The sequence below is a fragment of the Mercurialis annua genome, linkage group LG8 (assembly GCF_937616625.2).
Source record: "Mercurialis annua linkage group LG8, ddMerAnnu1.2, whole genome shotgun sequence".
NCBI lineage: Eukaryota > Viridiplantae > Streptophyta > Magnoliopsida > Malpighiales > Euphorbiaceae > Mercurialis > Mercurialis annua.
Genome location: NC_065577.1, coordinates 10,328,031 through 10,347,492, shown reverse-complemented (window position 1 = coordinate 10,347,492; position 19,462 = coordinate 10,328,031). Strand labels below are relative to the sequence as shown.

The window sequence follows — 19,462 nt, the reverse complement described above, 5'->3', positions numbered from 1 at the left end:
AGGAATTTGCAACTTATTATGAGTGTTTCTCTTTAGAAATATTAGTTAGAGTTAGATTAGGACACTTGATTTTGTAGAGTTATATATAGCTCAGAGCTTTATTATTTTTATATCAACAAATCAATCAATCAAAAATCAAGTTCAGTACTTTTTATCTCGCAATCTCCGGATTGTTTTTAACTTAGTAGTAGTTGTCGATATTAATCTCGCCTGAGTTTCTCGACTCCCAGATTAATATTATTTAGATTACGTGGTTGAATATTTTAACCAACAAAGCCATGTGAATATTTTCATAAGTTTGTTAAAACATCAAACCTCAAACTGATCCCAATTACAAAATTCAAAAATTCGAGTCCGGATTATTTCCAGGCGAACAGTCGTCTAGTGTTCTTTGATAGATATCCTTTCTTCAACTGCCACAGCAAACATACCCGCAGCAAATTCTTTTCGATTCGAGGTAATAATTCTCCCAATTTATTACATTTCATACTGTTTTCTCTTATAAAAATAACCTAGGTTTTCAAATTAGTTTCTTTTTATACTACTAATGTCGCTTTACGTGTTTCACACGTGACTCCTAGTGTGACTCGTCAAATTATCAAATAATATTTAAAATAATAGTTAATGAGAAATATTTTATCTTATTTAATAATTTAAATAATTAGTTTAATAGTTTAACATGTTTAATTGATATTCAAATTTTATAATTATAGATGAATTTAAATAGAAAATATTAAATAATAATTAAAATAGTAATTTATGTTAGTAGTTTACCTTATTTAGAATTTTATATGATTAAACAATAATTAAAACAATAATTATTAAATATTTTAAAGTAATTTATTTTAGTTAGTGGTCTGAACAATTATCTTAACATAATACTTTATTTTAGTTAGTACTCTCACTTTGATCATCATCTTAATATAGTAGTTTATTTAAATTAGTACTCTAATTTTAATAATTATCCTAATAGTTTTAAATTAGTAATTATATTTTTTGAAATGAAAAGGACATTAACGTAAATTTGTATGCCCCCCAATCTGTGCTTTTATATATAGTACTAGTCTCGCTTTACGTGCTACGCACGTGGCTCATAAAGTGAATCAGCCATATAAATATGTAATTAGATATAGTTATAATTAATAATTAAATAGAAGTTTTTTTTAATACACTCTAAATGAATTTAAAATATGCATTTACATTAACATGACAATCATAACAAATTTTTATGTTTTTAATCAATTGCGATTAAACTTTTCAAATTTTATAATTATATAAAATTTTAAAAGTTTTTTTGTAATTATGTCCAAAATTATAAGTTTTTTAATCAATTGCGATCAAATTTTTTAAAAAATAATTTAAAAAATGAAATTCAAAATTTTAGATAAAAGTACAAATAAAAAAAACAAATTAGACATATTTATATAAATTTTAAAATTTGATCATAATTGATAAAAAAAGGACACAAATGATTAGATTTTAAAAATAATCCGTCCTAAAATATATGTAATTTAGTTCTAAAATATCAACTAACTAATAATTAAATTATGCACTAATCAAAACATTTAAGTTTTAATCATTTATAAGTTGCATATTATTTCAATCCATTAATGTCACGACCTAAATTATTGAGCCGAGACCGGCGCTAGGGAATGGGAGTGGTAGCTCCGAAACCCGTAGCAAGCCTAAAACCACTAATAATTTTTTTGCATTTAAAAGTATAATATTATATATAAAACATCTTCGGAAAAACTCTTTTAAATAATATACTTATAGATACTAAAATATCATGTTAGAGTTAACATTAAGAATTAACTATTTGAAATCAAATCACAAGTTTTCTATTGACGCTACTGACTACTGCAGCTCTAGGAACTCATACTCGTGCAAGTCCATTGACTTCTGGCACAACGAAGGTGGTTTGTCTGATCCGACTCCGTCTACCTGCAAACATCAGAGTGAGAGGTCAGTATTTGGGAAAATACTGAGTGAGTTTGCAAGTTACTAACGGTATTATTAAAAACATGACATCGCATACGATAAAAACTCGTATATACAAAATCAATATTCGATATCAAATATCATATAACATGATATTATATTATCCAGGTATTAGATCCGATTGAAACCTTAATCTTAAACTCAATACGATCTATAACGTACATACGATCTACAGCGATAATAATCAATTCGATCGATCCGGTGGGTAGGGTCCCGAGATAGTTCAACCGAGTTAACACACTACTAAAATCCACTGAATTACCGACGGATTTTAGCGACGGATTTAGAATCCGTCGCTAAATCAGCAATTACCGACGGATTTGGCGACGGATTACTAGTCCGTCGCCAAAATCCCAAATAAGCATGGCGGGAAGTGTCCCGCCTTTTTTTGGTCGTCGTTTAGCGACGGATTCGAAAAATCCGTCGCTAAGTCAGCGACGGATCATGTGGCCGTCGCTAAAATGGGATCAATGAAACTCGCCGTTTCAGTGAGCCCATTTTAGCGACGGATTTTTTTAATCCGTCGCTAAATGTTGCGTTAATGAAACGCAACGTTTCATTAACGCAGCTTGTTTGTTGCCGACGGATTATTTGTTTTAGCGACGGCATATAATCCGTCGCTAAAACAAAACCCTTTATTTGCACAGACTGGTCTCTCTCTCATTTTATTACCGTTTTTTTTTCTGTCACCGCTGCTCTTCCCCGTCTCCTCTGGTCTTCCCCTTCTGCGGCCGTCTCCTCCGCCGTTCCTTTCGCCTTCCGCCGTCCGCCGTCTCGGTAAGCCTTTCCCTCCTACGCTTCTCTCATCTTCTTAGAAAAAGGTATTTAATTTCTGTTTTTAATTTTAAAAACAGTTGCCGCCTGCCGTCCGTCGTCCGCCTACCGGCTGCACTTCCGCCGTCCGCCTGCGGGCTGCACTTCCGCCTCCTCCGTCTGCCCTAACTAGGTAAGGTTTTGTTTTTATTTTAATTTCCATTTTAATTTTAATTTTAATTTAATTAGAGGAATATTTATATAAATTGCTGTTTTTATTTTTAAATTTTTCATAATATTATTATTTTTATAGGGCTGTTTTTATTAGGGGTGTTTTGATTAGGGCTGTTTGTACTTTTGTTAGGGTTGTTTCCTTTTATTTTTAAATTAAATTAGATATATATATATATATATATATATATATATATATATATATATATATATATATATATATATATATATATATATAATTAGCTTAAAAATAATATTAGGTTAATTCAATAAATTGTGTTATATATAATAATTTTATTTGTATATTAGTTATTACGTTATTTATTAGTTATTATAGTTAGGTTAGCTTATTTTTTATTAGGTTAGATTTTAATTACTTAAGTTTTTTTTAATGTGTTTTTGATTAAATTGTTAAATTAGAATATATCTAAAATTAATTTTATTAATGTGTTTAATTGTCATATTATGGAATTTGACGAAATAGGTATCTTCATTTTAATTAATAAATAGTTAATTCGAATTTAATTAATGTTTATGTAAATTATCGAATATAGGTTAATTGACGTGAATAAGTTGAGTTTTTAATCGCATAGATGAGTTGTTTATTTTAAAAATGTATCGTTTATTTGCAGGCTTTCCCTGAAAAATGGGTGATGCTCATTTTTAGAGAAAATGCTGCCGGATTTTCATAAAAAATAAAATACTTATCTAATACTATTATTGTCTCTCCTGTAGCTAGGTTCGTGATCCGCTTACAATTTCTGATTACCGATCCCGGCCTTTTTTTCATCCATTCTGTGCGGTTCTGCTCTACAACAAGTAAGTATCGATATTTATTTTTTTTTATTTTTTTTAATTAAAGTAGACTGAATAAACTTAAATAAAAAATAAACAAAAAAGATTTTATTCACACCGAATAAAATCTAACCTAGCCGTAGAAAACCCGTCCCGTGTCCTCAAGAGATTGAACGACACGGGATTGTACGTGTGTACAGTTCGTAAAACTGGTGTCTACGTAATTCGATCACGAAAAAAATATATGTATAGATGCGGTAGAAAAATATTTGGTAGTTTTTTCGTCGTATGTTCTCCGGGTGGCTATCTAATATATGCTGCGTAACGCTAGTTCCTAACGGAATATGTATTTAGCGTTATTCAGCATATATTTGATACTGCGCTTGGAGAACTGCGCCGGAAGGCTGCCAAATATTTTTCTTCGTATTTATGCATATATCGTGATCGTATTAAGTAGACCCAGTTTTGCGAATGGGATAGGCCCCTACCTTTTTAAGCGGTCAATGACATTGACTTTGCTGTAACCAAGTATTAAACCCACCTAAATGTACGTGCTATAGAAATGAATTCAGATCGCAGTTGGATGTATAGTGGGAGACTGGTCAGAGGATTGTTGACTGAAGGGTACATTAGTAACGTTAGGGAGTTTTTGAACTTTGCTGTGCAACACCCCGAGTGTATGAGTGGGCCTGAGATTAAATGCCCTTGCCTTAAACCCAAATGTCGGAACACTGCTTTTCGAACTGTTGACGAAGTGGAGTTTCATCTCTACACAGACGGGTTTGTGAGTAATTACCACGTCTGGACTCACCATGGTGAGGAAAATAGGAGGGTCGAGGTGCCTGTTAATGTTATGCAAGCGGACAACATGTGGGAACATAGAAATGAAGACGAGGGTTGCAGTTCATTCCAGAGAATGGTTACTGATGCTGGTGGTCCCGAAGTATGGGCAGAAGAGCCTCCGAATGCAGAAGCTCAGAAGTTTTATGATATGATGCGTGCGGCCGAAGAACCCATATGGCCTGGGAATGACAGACACTCCGCTTTGTCTGCAGCCGTAAAATTTTTAGAATTCAAGTGCCGATTTCAAGCATCTGACGGTCTGATGAATGAAATGAGCGAGTTTGTACATCAGTTGTTGCCTAAAGACAACAAGTTAGCGAAAAATTCGTACAATATTAAAAAGCTAGTCAGAGGGCTTGGGCTTCCAGTTGAGGTGATTGACTGCTGTAAAAATATGTGTATGATATACTGGGGTGACGATGCGGGTTTGACTTTGCGTAAAGTATGCGGGCATGACAGGTGGAAACCAGCTACTGCGGGTAATTCAAAAAGAAGAAAGACGAATGTGCCTTATAAAAAAATGCATTACTTTCCTTTAACTCCGAGGCTGCAGAGATTGTACGCTTCTAGGGCAACAGCTAAACATATGAGGTGGCACGCCGAGCACGAGATGGAGAATGGTGTGATGAATCATCCGTCTGACTCGCCAGCTTGGAAACACTTTTCGGAGTTACATCAAGATTTTGCAGCCGAAGTTAGAAATATCAGATTGGGGTTGTGTACGGATGGGTTTCAACCATTTGGTGCATTTGGGCAACAATACTCGTCATGGCCGGTAATTGTGACTCCGTATAACTTGCCTCCTGGCATGGCCATGAAAGACGAGTTCATGTTTCTAACGGTTCTTGTTCGCGGACCCAATAGTCCAAAAGGCAGTTTGGATATTTTCCTACAGCCGCTAATAGTAGAACTGAACCATTTGTGGGAATTTGGGACGCGAACATACGACATTCATAGGCGGCAAAATTTTCAATTGAAAGCCGCTCTTATGTGGACGATCAATGATTTTCCGGCTTATTCAATGCTCTCTGGATGGAGCACATCGGGTAAACGGGCATGTCCTCACTGTATGGAAGAAACTGATGCAATTACCCTTCCGAAGAGTGGTAAACAATCGTGGTTTGATTGCCACAGAAAGTTGTTACCACCTGAACATTCGTACCGTAATAACACTACGGATTTTAAAAAGGGCTACAAAGAAAGAAAATCATTCAGGGGATACAGAAGTGGAGAGGAAATTGAACAAGAGATTGATAGCCTTGGTTTTAAAAAGGCATACGAGGTTGGAGCTCAGGATACGAATGCTCAAAAATCAAAGCATCATGGGTGGCATAAGAAAAGCATATTTTGGGAATTGCCGTATTGGAAAACGAATATGATTCGTCATAATCTTGGTGTCATGCATACTGAGAAAAATGTATTCGACAACATTTTCAACCGGGCAATATCCGAAGGCAATATATGCTTTAGACAAAAACGCAAAACAAGCTCTACTGGAATGGGTTAAAGAGTTGAAGTTCCCGGATGGGCATGTGTCAAACTTGGGTAGGTGTGTCGATTTGAAAAAGCTGAAAATGAACGGTATGAAAAGCCACGATTGTCATGTTTTCATGCAGCGTCTCTTGCCAATTGCTTTTCGAGAATTTCTTCATCCGTCCGTGTGGGAACCTATTACAGAGTTGAGCATCTTCTTTAAAGACCTGACTTGCACAACGCTTAAAGAGGACGACCTAATTGAGATGGAGAAAGACATTGCGAAAATATTGTGCAAGTTGGAACGTATCTTTCCGCCCAACTTTTTTGATTCAATGGAACATCTTCCTATACACCTACCCTACGAAGCGAAGCTGGCAGGCCCTGTGCAATATCGGTGGATGTATCCCTTTGAAAGGTTAAGTATTTTTTAATTTTAAAATTCATTGATAAATATCAAGAAAATTTGTTAACACCGTAATAATTTGATTGCACAGATATCTGAGAAAATTGAAACGGAAAGTGACCAACAAAGCTAAAGTGGAAGGTAGCATTGCCACTGGATATTTGTACGAAGAAATCGCCAAATTTGCGTCATTTTACTTTAATGACGGTGATCCGACGCTGCCTGACCGGCTGCAACGAAACGAGACACGTGATGATGTCGTGGACGATGATGTAGACCGGCTATCAATCTTCAAACCGAATGGCCGACCTATAGGTGCTTCTAAAAAACGAAGTTTGGAGGAGGACGAATACACTGCCGCCCATAGTTACATTCTGTTGAACTGTCCTGAAATCGAGCATTACAAGGAGTAAGTCGTACACTACTTTTAAATTTATTTGTCAAATACATGACTTTACTGTAATAACAAGTATTGGGTTCTTTTTAAAGTTTGTATGTTGACGAGTTGTACGAAATCAATCCCGGAATCACCCAAGTTCAAGTAGAAGTGAAGCTCGAGACTGAATTTTCCTCTTGGTTTGAACGATATGTAAGTATCCAAAATGATTTTTCAGATTATCTCGTACTTATGTAAAAGGTCTGACAAGTATACATTTATGTGGTACAGGCGCAAACTAACTATATAAGTAATACGTATATTTCGAGTCTGGCTAAGGGACCGCTTAGGCAAGCGAACTTTTTCAAGGATATTTTGTAAACGGGTTTAAATTTCAAACAAAGGCTTATGGGGAGAATCAATTAACCATGAATAGTGGAGTTTGCGTCAAAGGATCACTCTACGCTCCAACGGAAAGTGATTTTTACGGCATATTAACAGATGTTCTGGAGTTGGAGTACCCGGCTCTGCCAATTAAGAGGTCTGTCTTGTTCAAGTGTAATTGGTTCGATCCGACTGATAGAGGTATGTCAGTGCATCCTCGATATAATATTGTGGACGTCAATCATAAACGAAAGTACGGAAAATATGAACCATTTATTTTGGCCGGGCAGTCCGGTCAAGTACATTACTGCACATATCCAAGTAAAAAGAAAGATAAAGTCAACTGGTGGACAGTATGTAAGATGAGGGCCAGATCAAAGATAGACATGCCCGATTCCATTACTCCAGCGTTTCAAGAGGACATTATAGAGCAACCTCTAAACGTTGTAACAGATGAGGGTTTAAGAATTTTGGTTGATCCGATCGGGGAAGTTGAAACAGATGTGTTTTTTGCTCCTCCAGAGGTGGAGGACGAAGAAGAAGTGCCGTCAATATCAGACGAAGAAGATATACTTGAAGACGATGACGATGACGATTAGTAGGTAAATTTTGTATTAGGTAGTTATATCTTAGATGTTCATTCAAAAACTGATTTTGTTTTATGATTTAAATGTATATGTATATATGTTATGTGTTTAATATTGATTTATTTTCAGATATGCGAGGGAGGAGTGCTAGTGGGACGGGCCGGACTCGGCCCCCCACACTAGCGGTTGTTGAGGAGGAGGACGACCAGACAGCACCTCCAGAGGTGGCTGAGGCGCAAGAGGGTGTGCAGCCAGCTCCAGCACCTCGTAGACCTCAAGCTCGGCGCCAGCCTGTTTAGGGGGAAGTATTGGATGCCACTGGCAGAATCCGAGTCATCCCCAACGCACAGAGGTAAATAAAAAATTTATATTTCTTAGTAATAAATGTGTTATATATAATATTTTTCTAAGTCATGTTGATTTTTGACTTGCAGGACCAGGTTGCTCGATACCAGCACAGTATCTAGAGAGTTGCGGGAAATCTTCCAGAGTCGGTGGTGGGCAGTAGGCACCGCTTGGAGGTTTTTGCCTGAGGAGGCTGTTTCTTTTTACTTCGAGGAGTTTAAGGTAATTTAATTTAATTTTTATATTTTTAATCTACATTTATTATTTTAATTAATTTGTTAAAATTAACACTTTTGCAGAAAAAATTCTTCTGGGAGGACGAATTCGAGGAACGAGTCATCCGAATTACTTTCGAGAAGCATGCTGCGAACCGGTATTCTGACAGGTTGTCCACTTACAAGACTTCTCGTGAGAGAGACGTGTCTATTACAAACGACGTGTGGCAGGCTTGGGAGAGAGTCTGGGACTCTGATGAGACAAAGAAGAAATCGGCCCAGGCGCGGGCCAATCAGATGAGCGAGCCGGCCGGAGCTGGCACTGGACCAGTTCGACATACCAGAGGGTCGATGTCTGCTTTAAAGCATAAGGCGGTTTTGGTATTTATCTTTTATTTTAATTATTATAGTATTTTATGTTATATTTTGTTGTTAAATGAACTTGTAAATAACTACATTTGTCTGGCAGGCTAGGGAGCTGGGGCGCGAGCCGACACATGCTGAGGTGCATAAGCGGATGCACACTCTGAAGGCTGACCTGACCCGATTCATGGATGAGCGCGCGAGGATTGCGGCTGTAAGTATTTTTTTAAAATTATATTGATTGAAAGTAGTATTCAAATAGTTTAAGTAGTTCAATAGTTTGAATATAATATCTCAATTGTTTGAAACACGTAATTTATTTTATTTGAATTAGGTATCTTTGTTGTTCCTTTGAATTAAGTGGTTTGGTTGTTGATATGTGCTAGTTTGTACAATTTGAAGTTTGCAGGATTTCCCTGAAAAATGGGTGATGTTCATTTTATAAACGAGATGCTGCCGAATTTTTATTAGAAATAACGTTTAAGTTGTTTGAAACATGTAATTCATATGAAACTAATTGGTTTAAATTATTATTGTAGGAGCGTTTTGAGCAGGAGATGCTGGCCGCTACACAGACAGCCGAGGGGAGCACAGCATCTACCCCAGTGGATCCGGACGAAGTTTATCTTGCTGTTGAGGGGGTGAGGAAGCGGCGTATCTACGGATTAGGCTCAGTTGGTTCTGAGTACGTAGCCTCGCAGTGAGGTAATTCTAGTAGACGAGCCGGCAGCTCCTCTGAGACCATATCGCCAGCCGCCGATGCGAGGTTCCGCACTGATCTCATCGCTCAGTTCGCGGATACGATCCGTGATCAGGTCCAGATTGCGGTTGCAGCGGCGATGCAGCAGATGCAGCAGCGGGCCACGGGAGATGTTCTACCCACTCCTCCACCACCGGCTCCACCGGCTACTGATGACGTTGTCCCAGATGACGACGTCACAAATTTGTAGTACTGTAGTGTAGGGACGTTTTTGGTATACAATTTTCATGTATCGTACGTTATATATATATATATATATATATATATATATATATATATATTTATGATATTTTCTTTGTTTTTGTAATTTGCGTCAATTTATGCGTATTTAAACAGGGTATGCATTCATTTAAAAAGCCAAAAAAACAAAAAAAATTATGCTTGATTTTTGTCAATTTCCCGACGGATTTGTCCGGATTAGCGACGGATCGAGTCCGTCGCTAAACCCAATCAGAAAATTTAAATACGGATTTGGCGACGGATAAATCCGTCGCCAAAGCTGTCGCCATTTGGCGACGGACATTGGCGACAGATTTATCCGTCGCCAAATCCGTCTTGGAACGTCGCCAAACGCGTCGCCTGGCGACACTTTTGGCGACGGACCTTTGCCATTTGGCGACGGAAATATCCGTCGCCAAATGGCGACAGATTGTTTTGTGGCGTCGCTAATGTATTTAGCGACGCCACAGTCCGTCGGGAAATCCGTCGGGAAAGCAATTCCCGACGGATATGGGTTTTTTATTGACGGAAAAATCCGTCGCTAAAAAGCTCCATTTTAGTAGTGACACTACCGTCTCTTAATCCCAAGGTGTGGGTCCCGAGATAGTTCAACCGAGTTAAACCCACAGGATACAGATCCCGAGATAGTTCGACCGAGTTAAACCTCGTATCCCATTCGATATACGTATTCCAACTTCGATACGAGACGATACGATACGATAAACGATGTTCGATATTCGATATTCGATATAATTCTATGACACGATAACAATCTAGACACGCTAGACTGACATACTTACCGGTGATCACACAGTCCTATTGACGCCCAATAGGTAGCACGTTTTCTCGGATCATACACTGGTTTTAAAACTATAATAATTCGATAAACGATTCTGTAATCGATAATAATAGCAAACGATAATTGATAAAAGCAATTCGATAAGCGATACTTCAAACCATATATTATGCGATGTATAAAATCATAGAATATGAAAATAACTTTTATAAACAATACGCGAAAGTAAAATGCAACTCACAGAAACCGCTATTCCTTATATCCGAACGTAAGCTCCAGGAGACTGGTCCGTCAATCTTCGTCGAGCTTTTTGGTTTGTCATACTCGTAGCTCGATAGTACGTCACATCTATCATAGGATTCTATCGTTAAAACATATACTTAGAGAATCCTATTCTAAAAACTACACTAGATACCTAACACGACAAAAGCACGAAACATAAATCGTTGTGCTCTAAACGTATCTTTCTCTATAGATTTCTATTCATATCTTGATTAGGTCCTTAGGTTTTAATTTGTTTAAGTAAACCAGACGTTAAACACTTTCGATCTATTTCCAAACATTTAATCATATATCACAAGGTTTACATCTGAATTTCGCTTTTTCAGAGTCCGGAAGTCGATATTGGGGCGGGGGTCATCGAATCTAGATTTGGCGTGTCATTTCCTTCGAAAAGGGGGAGGTGCACGTCGTGCACCCCCTTGGCACGACGTGCCCTCCACAAATGGAGAGGTGCACGTCGTGCACCCTCCTTGATCACGTAGTGCCCAAGCTTTTTAGCTTGGCACGTCGTGCTCTTACTTGGGGCACGCCGTGCCCTCATTTGGGCACGATTTCAGCCATTTAAAACCACCATTCCGACTTGGTAACTTGACATATTAGGTACCCAAACCATAAGATTCATCAAAATGTCAAGCCATCACACGGAAAACGCGATAAAACGATAGTAACGAATCAAAAACGTACTTCAATACGTGTCGCTAAAACCTAACCCTAGTCAGCAACCAAACCCTATTTACAGCAACTGAGAACTAATTCTTACATTGCTTTGATTCCCTAGGATTATAGACAATCCTTTCCTCTTTCCAACGCAACAAGAATCGCTCAATTCCGAGTCCGAATGAAGAAATTATGCCAATCGCAAGTCCGCTTGCGTAGCGAGGTTATGTCGCACGTCGTGAGACATTGTCGCACGTCGTGCGACACCTTCAAACAGTCCCAAACATCATCTCGACATGCTCCCGACACTCATAACTCATTCCGACATGTTTCTACATCAATATAACACAAAACTCTACTCAATAATCATCAAAAACGTCAAAAACAACGTGGTTTCGATTGATTCAATTTGTTTGCGATATAACAGCCCATTAATCATCACATTCAGCTACCAAAACCACCAACTTACCTTGATTTGAAGCTTGGGAAAGATAGAGGATCGAATTCTGAACAAATCGATATAAAGAACGCGCGGTTTGGACGAGAAACGGCGAAACGGTGGCGAACCGACGACGATCGCCATCTTTCGCTTCACTCTCCTTCTTCTGCTCTTCTTCCTTATTCTGGAATCATCTGATATCTTAATGATATCTTATATTGTTTGGTTAATTAGCCATTTTAGTCCCTCATTTCTTTAACTTAAACATTTTCTCTTTTAAACTTTCTATTTTAACTAATCGGCTAATTATCAGCTTTAGCTCAATTAGTTACGTATTATTTATATCCAAATAAATAATACTAACCCAAAATTATTATTTTTCTTCAATAATCTTCTATTTTCTATTCTCGATGTTTAATTGGCTAATTTGCAATTTGGTCCTTGAACTTTTCAAAAGTTGCAATTTAGCCCCAAAACTGATCCGCGTCCAAATTTTAGAAGGTCTCCGATTGACCCGAAACTTTTACCACTATTCCTATAAAACATTTCGCGGACTTTGGCGAAATAATTTCCCTTTTGGGGACTTAACTGGTTAAATTACCACTTTAGTCCCTGAACTCTAGTTTGGGACTTTTCTTGACATATTTCCTTTTAATTAAAATTCCAACTTTAGAATTGGAATATGATATTAAATTCCGCCAATTACTTTCCCAAGACCGACCTACTAAAGGTTTATTTACTTTAATTTCTTGGAAATTATTTCCGATATCGCCACCCTGGCAAATCAGAGCTGGACACACGGTCCAATTAAATACTTAAATATTTTGGGGTATTACAATTAATGCTAACATTGTTTGATATTTGTCTCTAGTATGCCAAATCTGTCTATATTCTCGAGTATCTTTCTTATTGGGCACAAACTCCAACTTAGGAAGATAACCTCCAACTTAGGAAGACGAGACTATTTAGGAAGACGTTCCTAAATAGGACTCATGTCTGAATAAGGAATATCACTCATAATCAGGATCAAACCCTACAAAATAGGATTCACCTTCCTATTACAACTCTACAAGTTATACAATCATCTACTGTAAAAGGAGTTTGAGGTATGCCTAAACACACAACTACATTACATACTCAAAACGCTGCTCAAAGCTCAATACTGACTTTAACATCGGAGAGTTAATCGGACAACCACCGTCCTGTTAGCTTCTACCCTATTTTACAAATTACTTCATCCGATTAGAAGGCAGACTCCATCAGTACTATTCAGAGTTTTATTATGGAAGGTTCTTTTTTCCTTCAAAAGTAAAAAGACGAGACAAATTGAAAGAATGCAAACTTTTTGGGCTACTTTCCTCCACTAGCTACTTGCCTAAAGAAACAAATGAGGCCAAATAACTTTATATATCAATACTTTTAGAGTTCGTTTAGTTCAAGGTTGGGAATCAGAATCGGAATGGGAATCGGAATGAAAAGAGATGGGAATGGAAATGATTGTTTTCATATTTCGTTTGGTTCAAAATTAGTATGGTAATGGGAATGGATAAATTTAATAAAAAAATTATTTATTATTTATTAAAAATGCTTTTTTTATTTTTTTAAATATTTTTCATTTAAAAAAATATTTACAAAATATTAAAATTTTAAAAAATATTTTAAAAAAATTTAAAAAACAAATTTAAAAAAAATTAAAACAATTATTTTGAAAAAAATTAAAAATTATTTAAAAAAAATTATTTAAAAAAATAAAAACTTATTTTTAAATTAAAAAAATTATTTTTTAAAAAAAATATTAGAAAAGTTTTTTTTATTATTTTAAGTATGTTTTTTAAAATAAATATTTAAAAATAATTTTTTAATACTTATATATTTATTATTAAAATATTTGGTTAAATTTTGATTTCCATTCTCAAAAATCCATTCGCATTGAGTAGGGGGAAATGGGTGATTCCCATTGAAGGGGTAATCGCATTCTCATTCTTTAGTATAATTTGACAAAACAAACACAAACAATGAGAATTGATGGAGGCTGCCTTCTGAATCGGTGAATGAGACCTGCAAAACAGGGTAGAAGCTAACCGGACGGTGGTTGTCCGATTAACTCTCCGATGCTAAAGTCAGTTTAGAGCTTTGAGCAGCGTTTAGAGTATATGAATGTAATTGTGATTCTAGGCATACCTCATGCTCCTTTTATAGTAGCCGAATATACCTGGTAGAGTCATAATAGGTAAGTGAATCCTACTTTGTAGGGATCGAGCTACGTTGTAGGGATTCACCCTGATTTGTCGTGATCTACCTTATTCAGTCATGAGTCCTATTTAGGAACGTCTTCCTAAATAGTCTCGTCTTCCTAAGATAGAGCTTATCTTTCCATGTTTGGAGTTTGTGTCCAAATAAGAAGATACTTCTAGATATGGCGATCTACCCGAATCCCGGATTAACGCGCTTTGTGCGGATCCTATGAGATTCGGTCTTCGTCGGCATACTGCCGAATCTCAAGGGATTCGGCGCCTTCTTCATATGTTTAGGTCTTTATGGGGAGTCCGGTAGCACCCGAGAGTGGATCTCCTATGACTTGGCTCCACTGCATTTATTGTAGGATTCGGTATCCATCATTAGCCCCGCCGCAAGTGAGCTGAAGTGATTGGTATTCATGCCTTAGTAGATTTTAGCTCTTTTGGAGCTGAGTCTTTTTATATTTTGGGCGAGTCGCTTCGTATTATGGGCGAGTCGTTTCGTATATTGGTGAGTTGCATTTCTTCTCCGGTAAGATTCTCTTTATTGCCACATGTCATCATTTAATTATTTGATGAATGTTTGTCATTTTGAAACTCTTCGTATTTAAGCTTTCTATATTTCTTTTTCCTCCTCTTACTTCTATTTCGAAATTAGTCTCATTACTCTCATTTCTGCAATTATCTTTTCCTTGTTCTTCGTTTGCTTATTTTATTCTTCATAACTCGTTTCTCCAGATTTTCAGGCATGTTTCTTCTTGTTAGTTGTGTTTTGGATGTTGAAGATGCTTTTCTGCTTTCTTTATTTTTTCACAATCGTTGTTCTGGAAAATGCTTTTCTGTCCTTGGTGTTCTTCAATATGTTCTTCAATATGTTCTTCAATATATTCTCTGTTTGACCTTTACTTTGTATTCATGTTTGTGATTTCCTGTTCTAGGATGCCTCTTAGTCGAGTGGAAGATGCATGCACTACTATGGCTATTACCAGATCAGGGCTTCATAGGAGCAAGTCTTGGATATTTATTTTAAGTATAGTTTTCCCTTTGATTATAGGGTAATATTACCTGGTGCCGATATGACTGCCTCCGATTCTCCTGGTTCGTCTTGTAGGATGGTTGTTTTTGAAGAGCAGTCCGCCACTGGTCTTAGGTTCCCCTTAGATTCGTTTTTAGTAGAAGTATGTAGGGATTTAAGAGTTGCCTTGGGGCAACTTTATCCTGGTACTATTAAAGTAGTGCTCGCCTTTGCAGAGGCGTGTAGGCTTCGGGGCTATGCCCCTTCTCTTAATGTGTTGTATTACTTTATAGATTTTAGGAAATGTGATGGTTGTTTCGTATTTGCCCTTGGTAGGAAAGGGCGGTTCCGTATTTATCTTCCTTGTCTGACCAGCCGCTGGCGAAGGCGTTTCTTTTTTTTTTTTGTCTTAATTTTGCTTTTCTTCATTTTTCGGATGGTTTTTCTTCTCATCAAGTCCGGAGCTGTCCGTCTCCTTTAAGTTTGTCTGAGTCGACACTTACTTCTGATTTATCATCCCATAGTGTCTTTCAACGTCCTGTCTTAGATGTTTTGGTTAATAGTCATCTTCGGCATCGATGGTTTTCTTTGGAGGATCCTCCTCGAGGCCTGGCGGATCTTTGCTACTCCTTTCTTCAAGGTATATTTATTTGTTTTTAAGTTCACTTGATGTTTCTTTTCGTAGGATGTCTTCTTCTTCTGACGATCTCCTTTCCGGATTTAAAGTAGATTTGGATGTTCCAATGGGCGGTCCCGAAGCTCTGTTGAGAATAAACCCAACTTGTAATAGAGTGGACCTAAGTCCGAGTTATCGTACCCACAAGGAGTGAATTCAAGAGTGATGATTGATGAGAGTGATTTTAGTTGCTATTCAATTCGTTTAGCAAACATGAATATGGTTTTCAAAGTATCAAAAGTCTAAAGGTAAACAACTACTAAACTTGCAATTAAACTAAATTAAACAAGATTGAACAACAAGGATTCAACTAAGGGTAAAAACGCTTGGAGGTTCCTAGTCATGCCAAAGTCATATCTAGGTAGTTTGGGTCAAGGTGATGGGAACTTAGGTCGGGTCAAGCTATTCTACGGAACCAATTCCGCTCTCTCGAGCCGGAAGTGAAAGAGTCAAAACTTGATTAACAATTCCGAAATCTAATCCACTCTCGTGCTCATAGATTTCGATAGAGTTAATCGAGCCAACTAATCAAGCAAACTCCACAACCAAGATAGCCCTAGATCATGCTAATGCATCTAGGTCTAAAGCATGTACTCCCCTAGGTATAGTCTAATTAGTTAACTCTCGTCCTCCTAATTAAACCACATAGCAAAGAATAAGAGGCCAACCTATTCTAAGCATTAAGCTCAAGAAGCACAACAACCAACATCACCCATAAAACCTAACCCTAATCACCTATTTAATCAAACATGGCAATCATAACAACCCCCAAACAAGGGGTTTAGCTACTAATCATCATCATGGCAAAACTAATTAAGCAATAATGAAGATTAGGCATAGAGTAAAGATTAAGTACCTTGGAGTAATAAATGAACCTTAAACATATGAACAAGATAATGAAGCTTCAATTACAAGACTAATACTTGTATTTAATAAGTTTCCCAATATAGCAAAATCTGGAAATTAGTTTGAAGAACACCAAGAACTATGAAGATCCTTTACTACTTTTAGTAAGAACAATAAGAACAATGATTTAAAGCTAGAGAGAAAGTGTTGCTACAATAATGAGATGTCTAACAATTCTCTACAAAATCATGACATAACCTAAAATAGAGATAAAAGGGTTTTTATATGTTTACAAAAGAGGAAAGAAAAACATTCACTCAAGGAGTGTTTGGCCCAAAGAAGCAAAGAGAATCAAGCCTTTTTGTGTTTGAAATCAGAAATTCCCCTTTTTCCAAGCCTAAGCTCGAACCAAGACACTTAGAATGGAGGAGTGTCTCGGTTCGAGACACTATAATCTGCCTCCAGGCACATTTGTCTCGAATCGAAACACATATCACACTTTGGTGTCTTGGTTCGAGACACCCTTTGCTCTGCAGAACCGCGATCTTCGTAACTTCATAACTTGGTGTAGAAATGTCCGATTGAGTCGATTCTTGAACCGTTGGAAAGCTTAGGACGTCTATTTTAACTTTCATGAAGAACACAAATTCATTTGAGGCTTCTAGCTGGTTCCAATTTTCCAATTAGTGCAGCAGGGTCGGATTTTCAGACTTGCAAATGAGCTTTCGCCTCTTTTCCGTCGACTTTTCCATCTTTTGTACCAAAATGCTTCCGCAATGCTCCCAAGTACCTGAAATACTAAAACATATAATAAGGCACTCGGAATACCATAAAACCATGATAAATCGTAATAAAAGCATGCGGAAACGACACTCTAAATAGGAGTAAAATACTCCTATCAAACCTCCTCACACTAAACCTTGCTTGTCCTCAAGCAAGAAATGAATCTTACTCGGAGACGCATGCTAGCTAATAACTTCAAACCCGCATATATATCATACACAATGTTCCAACTAATGAATTACCAAACGAATGATTCCCGACCTAACAACTAAAAGTGATGAAAACAAGTGAGAAATGCAATGTCAATGACATAAATTGATAGCATCAAGGTTACAATCACGGAAACATGCTTATTGACCCATTCTATATTACAAACTTGATATCTTATGCGGGACGTGTATACAAATCGGATTCAAGCTATGTTGGGCACAACACGGCATAAATGTTCTACTACAAGCAATGGCGTATTCCTCACTAGATTTCACTCGCTCAAGATAACAAAGGGTATACAAAGAACACATGTAATAGTCACCATAGGCCTTCTCAAAGTCCGGACTCCACTACTTAGTTCGGTTTTCGGCAACTATCAAATGGACTTTCAAGGGTTATAATGGGGCTAAGGTTAGGGGTAGGTAAAAAAATAGATTTTTGCTAAAAACTTGACTTGAATAACAATTGCACTCTTTTACTTGGTCTAGCTTGGAAATTTTCATACAAGTGAACTTTTTAACAAATGAGAACTTTTCATGCCTTTGTTTATTCTTTCTTTCTTTTCTTTTCTTCAATTTTTCTTTTGTTTTCCTTTTCATGTTTTTTTTTTTCTTTCTTTCTCTAAGGCATTAACGTATATTTTTAGCACTTAGTTCACTTTTTTCAATAGTTCATCAATCTAGAGTTTCCTTATGTTTTTATATGAGTTATTTCAAGTCAAGTTAGGGTGTTTTAGAGGTAAAATTTTGAAAAAGGTTGATTTGTGTGAAAATTGTGGTTTAAACAAAAATTTTGGTTAAGGCTCAAATTGTGTTATCTAGGGGAAGAGGAGTAGGCTTTTTGAGTGGGTTGGAGAAGTGTGTAATCCTAATTGCCATTATCACCTAATTGCCAAAAACTCAACAATACAATCTTCCCCGGACATAGGAGCAAATTCTAGGACTAAACATGCAAAACACAACAACAAAATAGGCTCGAAAAAACTCAAGACTTGGGTGTGTTTTAACCAATGCTAGAACTACAACAATCATGCCACATATGCCCAATTTCCTAAAATTCAACAATTTTACTACATACACATCATGTATCCGCATCAAGCTCGTTGGTCATGCATTTAGGGTCAATTGTTGCTAACAAGTGATTTTACCCTAATCTTATCAACTTATGTCATATAATTGGCATTTCACTAAGCAATCATCAACAACAATTGTTAGAACAAGAAAAACCATTCAATGATTCATTAACTAGAACATGACAATTGATATAATGCAAGTACTTGATCAACTTAGCTAACATGATACAAAATTAAGCTAAGGGTCTTGCTCAAAGATTCGACCAAAATTCTCCTAAACAAAACATCAAAAACACACAAACAACTAAAATTAACAACGAAAAAGAAAAAACATCAAAAACAAACAATCCTACGCAACTACATTCAATTTTCCAACCCTCCTCACACATTTCGATGCAATGTCCTCAATGCTAAGAAATTAGACAAATAAAAATTGAATTGGAGTTGAGTTTAGAAAATCAAATCTTGTGTGTTCAATCGAACACACAAAAACATAAATGAAACACTAAAAATAAGTAACAAAATATAAATGACAAGAAAAGAAATCGAACCTCTTGGGAATGCCTCCCAAGTGCGCTTGTTTTAAGTCGAAAGCTCGACTATCGATCCTCAAAATCATGGAGGATCAAAAAGAGCGACTTGCTCGCGACTTTCATCGATCAACACTCTAGGATATGGTTTGCACCATTCTCCAAGCA

General features: G+C 36.8%; 2 protein-coding genes across 2 annotated transcripts; both read left to right on the top strand.

Annotated features, from left to right (window-relative positions):
* Positions 1-2,888: 2,888 nt before the first annotated feature.
* Positions 2,889-7,081, top strand: LOC126661596 (uncharacterized). Its single transcript, XM_056104119.1, has 5 exons — positions 2,889-2,947; positions 3,725-3,804; positions 4,353-6,019; positions 6,078-6,514; positions 6,594-7,081. Exons 3-5 carry the CDS (start codon positions 4,364-4,366, stop codon positions 6,913-6,915), a joined length of 2,415 nt encoding a protein of 804 aa, XP_055960094.1. The 5' UTR covers positions 2,889-2,947; positions 3,725-3,804; positions 4,353-4,363; the 3' UTR covers positions 6,916-7,081.
* Positions 7,082-7,980: 899 nt separating this feature from the next.
* On the top strand, positions 7,981-9,548 carry LOC126661595 (uncharacterized). Its single transcript, XM_050355449.2, has 5 exons — positions 7,981-8,132; positions 8,284-8,416; positions 8,494-8,790; positions 8,879-8,986; positions 9,312-9,548. The coding sequence occupies exons 1-5, from the start codon at positions 7,981-7,983 to the stop codon at positions 9,474-9,476; spliced, it is 855 nt and encodes a 284-aa protein (XP_050211406.1). The 3' UTR covers positions 9,477-9,548.
* Positions 9,549-19,462: the final 9,914 nt, after the last annotated feature.